This window comes from Bufo gargarizans, unplaced genomic scaffold (genome assembly GCF_014858855.1).
Source record: "Bufo gargarizans isolate SCDJY-AF-19 unplaced genomic scaffold, ASM1485885v1 original_scaffold_1157_pilon, whole genome shotgun sequence".
NCBI classification, from domain to species: Eukaryota; Metazoa; Chordata; class Amphibia; order Anura; family Bufonidae; genus Bufo; species Bufo gargarizans.
In genome coordinates, this window is record NW_025334259.1 from 135,171 (window position 1) to 142,835 (window position 7,665).

At 53.1% G+C, this 7,665-nt stretch overlaps 1 protein-coding gene across 1 annotated transcript; it reads left to right on the forward strand.

Annotated features, from left to right (window-relative positions):
* Positions 1-4,370: 4,370 nt before the first annotated feature.
* Positions 4,371-5,033, forward strand: LOC122923013 (octapeptide-repeat protein T2-like). The gene has a single exon (XM_044273803.1). The coding sequence runs from the start codon at positions 4,371-4,373 to the stop codon at positions 5,031-5,033; it is 663 nt and encodes a 220-aa protein (XP_044129738.1).
* Positions 5,034-7,665: the final 2,632 nt, after the last annotated feature.

Consider the following 7,665-nt stretch of genomic DNA (forward strand, 5'->3'; position numbering starts at 1 on the left):
ACACATCAGCTACACTCCGAGCCTCTACTACTGTCAGATCAGTCTGTTCAGCGCTGCAGTAAGAGGGGGCGAGGTAAGTGCACAACCGCACACACCTCCACTGTCCACTCACGCCCCGCCACACCTCCACTGTCCGCTCACCCCCACACACCTCCACTGTCCGCTCACCCCACACACCTCCACTGTCCGCTCACCCCCCACACACCTCCACTGTCCGCTCACCCCCACACACCTCCACTCACCTCCACTGTCCGCTCACCCCCACACACCTCCACTGTCCACTCACGCCCCGCCACACCTCCACTGTCCGCTCACCCCACACACCTCCACTGTCCGCTCACCCCCCCACACACCTCCACTGTCCGCTCACCCCCACACACCTCCACTGTCCGCTCACCCCTAAACACCTCCACTGTCCGCTCACCCCCCACACACCTCCACTGTCCACTCACCCCACACACCTCCACTGTCCGCTCACCCCCACACACCTCCACTGTCCGCTCACCCCCCACACACCCCCACTGTCCGCTCACCCCCACACACCTCCACTGTCCGCTAACCCCCCACACACCTCCACTGTCCGCTCACCCCCCACACACCCCCACTGTCCGCTCACCCCCACACACCTCCACTGTCCGCTAACCCCCCACACACCTCCACTGTCCGCTCACCCCCCACACACACCTCCACTGTCCGCTAACCCCCCACACACCTCCACTGTCCGCTCACCCCCACACACCTCCACTGTCTGCTCACCCCCACACACCTCCACTGTCCGCACACCCCCCACACACCTCCACTGTCCGCTCACCCCCACACACCTCCACTGTCCGCTCACCCCCCACACACCTCCACTGTCCGCTCACCCCCCACACACCTCCACTGTCCGCTCACATCCCACACACCTCCACTGTCCACTCACATCCCACACACCTCCACTGTCCGCTCACCCCTAAACACCTCCACTGTCCACTCACCCCCCACACACCTCCACTGTCTGCTCACCCCCACACACCTCCACTGTCTGCTCACCCCCACACACCTCCACTGTCCGCTCACCCCCACACACCTCCACTGTCCGCTCACCCCCCACACACCTCCACTGTCCGCTCACCCCCCACACACCTCCACTGTCCGCTCACATCCCACACACCTCCACTGTCCGCTCACATCCCACACACCTCCACTGTCCGCTCACCCCCACACACCTCCACTGTCCGCTCACCCCCACACACCTCCACTGTCCGCTCAAATCCCACACACCTCCACTGTCCGCTCACATCCCACACACCTCCACTGTCCGCTCACCCCCCACACACCTCCACTGTCCACTCACCCCCCCACACACCTCCACTGTCCGCTCACCCCCACACACCTCCACTGTCCGCTCACCCCCACACACCTCCACTGTCCGCTCACCCCCCACACACCTCCACTGTCCGCTCACCCCCCACACACCTCCACTGTCCGCTCACCCCCCACACACCTCCACTGTCCGCTCACATCCCACACACCTCCACTGTCCGCTCACATCCCACACACCTCCACTGTCCGCTCACCCCCACACACCTCCACTGTCCGCTCACCCCCACACACCTCCACTGTCCGCTCACCCCCCACACACCTCCACTGTCCGCTGACCCCCACACACCTCCACTCACCTCCACTGTCAGTTCACCCACACACACCTCCACTCTCCGTTCACCCCCACACACCTCCACTGTCCGCTCACCCCCCACACACCTCCAGTGTCCGCTCACCCCCCACACACCTCCACTGTCCGCTCACCCCATTCTCCTCCACTGTCTGCTCACCCCCACACACCTCCACTGTCTGCTCACCCCCACACACCTCCACTGTCCGCTCACCCCCAAACACCTCCACTGTCCGCTCACCCCCACACACCTCCACTGTCTGCTCACCCCCACACACCTCCACTGTCCGCTCACCCCCACACACCTTCACTGTCCGCTCACCCCCCACACACCTCCACTGTCCGCTCACTCCCACACACCTCTACTGTCCACTCACCCCCCCACACCTCCACTGTCCGCTCACCCCCCACACACCTCCACTGCCCGCTCACCCCCACACACCTCCACTGTCTGCTCACCCCCCACACACCTCCACTGTCCGCTCACTCCCACACACCTCTACTGTCCACTCACCCCCCCACACCTCCACTGTCCGCTCACCCCCCACACACCTCCACTGCCCGCTCACCCCCACACACCTCCACTGTCTGCTCACCCCCCACACACCTCCACTGTCCGCTCACCCCCACACACCCCCACTGTCCGCTCACTCCAGCATTATTTATGGCATTATCTAACTTGCTGTGTAAAGATCTGGAGTTGTGGCTGTGATATCTATTTATTTATACATACTAAGGCCTCTTTCACACGACCATTTTTCTCACCCCCACACACTCCTACTATCCGCTCACCCCCCCACACACCTCCACTGTCCGCTCACCCCCTTACACCTCCACTGTCCGCTCACCCCCACACACCTCCACTGTCCACTCACCCCCCACACACCTCCACTGTCCGCTCACATCCCACACACCACTACCAACACTGTCCGCTCACCCCCACACACCTCCACTGTCCGCTCACCCCCACACACCTCCACTGTCCCGCTCACCCCCACACACCTCCACTGTCCGCTCACCCCACACACCTCCACTGTCCTCACCCCCACACCCCTACTATCCGCTCACCCCCACACACCTCCACTGTCCGCTCACCCCCCACACACCTCCACTGTCCGCTCACTCCAGCATTATTTATGGCATTATCTAACTTGCTGTGTAAAGATCTGGAGTTGTGGCTGTGATATCTATTTACACAACCGTTTTTTTTTTTTACGTTTACGGTGCATTTTTTGCGTTCCATATACGGTCCGTATACGGAACCATTACTTTCAATGGTTCCACAAAAAAAAAAAATGTACTCTGTATGCATTCCTTATTTCCGTTTTTCCATTCTGTTGAAATATAGAACATGTCCTATTATTGCCTGCAAATCACGCTCAGTGTCTCCATTCAAGTCAATGGCTCGGCAAAAAAAAAGGAACACATACGGAAATGCATCCGTATGTCTTTCGTAAACAATCCGTTTTTGCGGAACCATCTATTGAAAATGTTATGCCTAGCCTAATTTTTTCTATGTCATTACTGTATACTGTATATTCCAATACGGAAAAACGGAACAGAAACGGAAACACAACAGAAACAAAATATGGAACAACGGATCCGTGAAAAACAGACGGCAAAACACTGAAAAAGCCATACGGTCGTGTGAAAGAGGCCTAACTAGAGGCCGAGCACAATTCTATCTTCATGTTCTCATAACGCACATCCATGGAATTAGGTTATATGTGGGATTCAATTAACTACTGATTTTTGTTTTTATATTTATTTCTATTTTACTTTTATGTGTATTTTTATCTCTATTTTATTTATATGGTATAAAAGCTTTAGCTCTATATGCAAAACCAGAAGGAGGAGGGCCTACCAATTTTATTAATTATATACTGGCTGGAAGGAAACCTTCTGTATTCTCTCTATAATAAGGGGCGTGCTGTGGTGCCAAGGACATGTCAGAGGCGGAAGAAGAGACCTGGCATTCTGTTCATGAACCAGGAGGTGCAGGATGAACAGTGTTACAGGTCAAACTTATTAATAAAGGGCATATAGAGTATATACAGTGTTAATATAGCAGATACTTTCTTATTTAATCGTTTTTGTCCATAGGGATAGTCCAACATTACAATAACAGATTGGCACTTTACTTTCATGGAGTCCGCCTCCCGAGATATGGATGGGGTTGTATAGGGTTGTGCCCTCCCCCAGCAGCATTGCAGCCCCCAGCATGCCTCGCTGGATTCAAGGCACTCAACAGTACACAGTAAAATGCAGGCTTAGGCCTCTTGCACATGAACTGCAGCCCGCAATACACGAACACCAACCGTGGGGCAGCGGATTGCGGACCCATTCTCTTTAGGAGGAGGAGGAGGAAGCTGCTGGGTCTTAGTGCAGAGGGAATTATCTGTGTGTAGAATTACCGGGCCATGTGCGAAACTCTAGACACTTGCCAGGGCTGTCACACTGCAGTTGATTTCTCAGATTTGACCCAGGGTAACGTGCGCCGAGGCTGCATCTAAAGATTTCCAGGTCAAAATCCCAATGAGACCGTGGCTGTCAATCACCAAGATGGAAATATCTGGATTTTTTGCGGGTGTATGTAGAAAATATGTGGTATCTGTTCCTGGGAAAGCTGGGTTATTCACCAGTATTTCCCTATGTTACAGTATACCTCATGTTCTCCTGTCCTTCTCTCATATTACTGTAGGATAAATCTACCTAGATGTGCAAAAATAACTCTAGGAAAGCAGAGCGGCAATCGGGAAAGCAGAGAGACAATCGGGAAAGGACAGAGACAATCGGGAAAGCAGAGAGACAATCGGTAAAGCAGAGCGACAATCGGGAAAGCAGAGCGACAATCGGGAAAGCAGAGCGACAATCGGGAAAGCAGAGAGACAATCGGGAAAGCAGAGAGACAATCGGGAAAGCAGAGAGACAATCGGGAAAGGACAGAGACAATCGGGAAAGCAGAGCGACAATCGGGAAAGCAGAGCGACAATCGGGAAAGCAGAGCGACAATCAGGAAAGCAGAGAGACAATCGGGAAAGGACAGAGACAATCGGGAAAGCAGAGAGACAATCGGGAAAGCAGAGCGACAATCGGGAAAGCAGAGAGACAATCGGGAAAGCAGAGAGACAATCGGGAAAGGACAGAGACAATCAGGAAAGCAGAGAGACAATCGGGAAAGCAGAGCGACAATCGGGAAAGCAGAGCGACAATCGGGAAAGCAGAGAGACAATCGGGAAAGCAGAGCGACAATCGGGAAAGCAGAGAGATAATCGGGAAAGCAGAGAGACAATCGGGAAAGCAGAGAGACAATCGGGAAAGCAGAGCGACAATCGTGAAAGCAGAGCGACAATCGGGAAAGCAGAGCGACAATTGGTAAAGCAGAGAGACAATCGGGAAAGCAGAGAGATAATCGGGAAAGCAGAGAGACAATCGTGAAAGCAGAGCGACAATCGGGAAAGCAGAGCGACAATTGGTAAAGCAGAGCGACAATCGGTAAAGCAGAGAGACAATCGTGAAAGCAGAGAGACAATCGGGAAAGCAGAGCGACAATTGGTAAAGCAGAGAGACAATCGGGAAAGCAGAGAGACAATCGGGAAAGCAGAGCGACAATCGGGAAAGCAGAGAGACAATCGGGAAAGCAGAGAGACAATCGGAAAAGCAGAGAGACAATCGGGAAAGCAGAGAGACAATCGGGAAAGCAGAGCGACAATCGGGAAAGCAGAGAGACAATCAGGAGACAATATATAAGCAGCCACAGCAACCTGAGGGTAGGGTTCTCTCAGCTCGGAGGAGCGACCACAGCCGGGCGTCAAACTCATAGTTCTGTCTCTGTAGGTACAACAGAATTCCAAGATAATCTGCCTATAGATTTATTACCTTTAGGAGGAGGAACCCACTTAGTTGTTCTTTACAGGCCTGAAGCTGAGTACTTTGTGCTCCGATGAGACACATTCACCTCAATAGATGATTCACTTTATGCAGATGAAGGATCTGATGACGTCTTCACTTCCACAGAAGAAAACTGAGCAGATGACTGTTTGGCCTTATTCTCTCAGGTACAGCAGCTCCTGAGTAGAGGTGAAGGTCCCCAACCCAGACCAGACCAGCTTCCCACATTAGGCAGGAGAAGACCTGTTCAGTAAGGAGAGGCGGTCTATAGTGAATCCGGACTGAACTGGATCATTTCCAGGATGTTTGCATTCGGCCATCATAGCTTTTTTCAAAGCTTCAACCACTTTGAAGGCCCTAGAACCCTACAGGTGGAGACCCCCCGGTCATCATCCGGGTCCCCCAACCGGTCGGACATGAACAATCTCTTTGTTACTTTCTTCCCTTAGAATGAATATTCCCCTCTTTATTCTTCTCCTCCTCAGAGGAGGAAAACAGTTTATCCTGAATTCTCCATCAGGGGCTTCCTCTTCAGACCTGCATTCCCGGGAACAATTACATCTCAGTCTTTTATGTCGTCCATAGGAGACTCTAGAGAGGCGACCACAGCTCTGTAAAGACTGTTATATCAGAGAACTACAACCCCCAGCATGTCCAGACAATAATATATCAGAGGAGAGAACTACAACTCTCACAATGTCCAGACTGTTATATATCAGAGGAGAAGAGTACAGAATGTTATATGATATCTCAGAAGTTAGGGCTCTTTCACACTTGCGTTCTTTTCTTCCGGCATAGAGTTCCGTCGTCGGGGCTCTATGCCGGAAGAATCCTGATCAGTTTTATCCTAATGCATTCTGAATGGAGTGAAATCCGTTCAGGATGCATCAGGACGTCTTCAGTTCAGGACCGGAACGTTTTTTGGCCGGAGAAAATACTGCAGCATGCTGCGCTTTTTGCTCCGGCCAAAAATCCTGAACACTTGCCGCAAGGCCGGATCCGGAATTAATGCCCATTGAAAGGCATTGATCCGGATCCGGACTTAAGCTAAACGTCGTTTCGGCGCATTACCGGATCCGACGTTTAGCTTTTTCTGAATGGTTACCATGGCTGCCGGGACGCTAAAGTCCTGTTTGCCATGGTAAAGTGTAGCGGGGAGCGGGGGAGCGGTATACTTACCATCCGTGCGGCTCCCCGGGCGCTCCAGAGTGACGTCAGGGCGCCCCAAGCGCATGGATGACGTGATCGCATGGCACGTCATCCATGAGCATGGGGCGCTCTGACGTCACTCTGGAGCGCCCCGGGAGCCGCACGGACTGTAAGTATGCCGCTCTCCCCCGCTCCCCACTACTACTATGGCAACCAGGACTTTAATAGCGTCCTGGCTGCCATAGTAACACTGAACGCATTTTGAAGACGGATCCGTCTTCAAATGCTTTCAGTTCACTTGCGTTTTTCCGGATCCGGCGTGTAATTCTGGCAAATGGAGTACACGACGGATCCGGACAACGCAAGTGTGAAAGAGGCCTAACACTCCAGGCTGTTATTATATGTTTCAGAGGCGAGAACTACAACTCCAAGCATGTCCAGACAGTAATATATCAGAGGAGAGAACTACAACTCCCAGCATTTTTACAGTTCTGTAGGAAAGAAATCATAAAATGCTTTCTCCATACAAGGATCATCCCTCACAGGTCACATGACCACAATTACAGCTCCTCCTCCTTCTTATCTCCTCTCTACAGCTGACCCCGCCCCCTTCACTGATCACATGACAGTGACGTCACCCAGGTCCTGCACCACCTCTTCTCCTCTCCACTGCTGAGCCCCGCCCCCTGCACGGATCACATGACGGTGACGTCACCCCAGGTCCTTCAGCTCTGGCAGTGCAGCAGATACTGGGCAGGTCCTGGTCGGTAGTCAGGGCTCTTGCTCTCTCTGGTATCAGCCATTCCTCCAGCCTGCAGGTAAGATGAGCTGTGAGGAGACAGTGTGGTGGAGAGCTCAGACATGTCACCTCTGGAGATTCTCCTCCATTACACACAAGGAATCCTTCTCTGCTCCTCAGCTTAGTATGATGGGGGAGGAGTAGTGGGGATAGTGGGGGTTGTCATCATTCG

Bases quoted from the DNA above. Each gene is read 5' to 3' on its own strand.
- LOC122923013 (XM_044273803.1), top strand. From the start codon at position 4,371: ATGTGCAAAAATAACTCTAGGAAAGCAGAGCGGCAATCGGGAAAGCAG.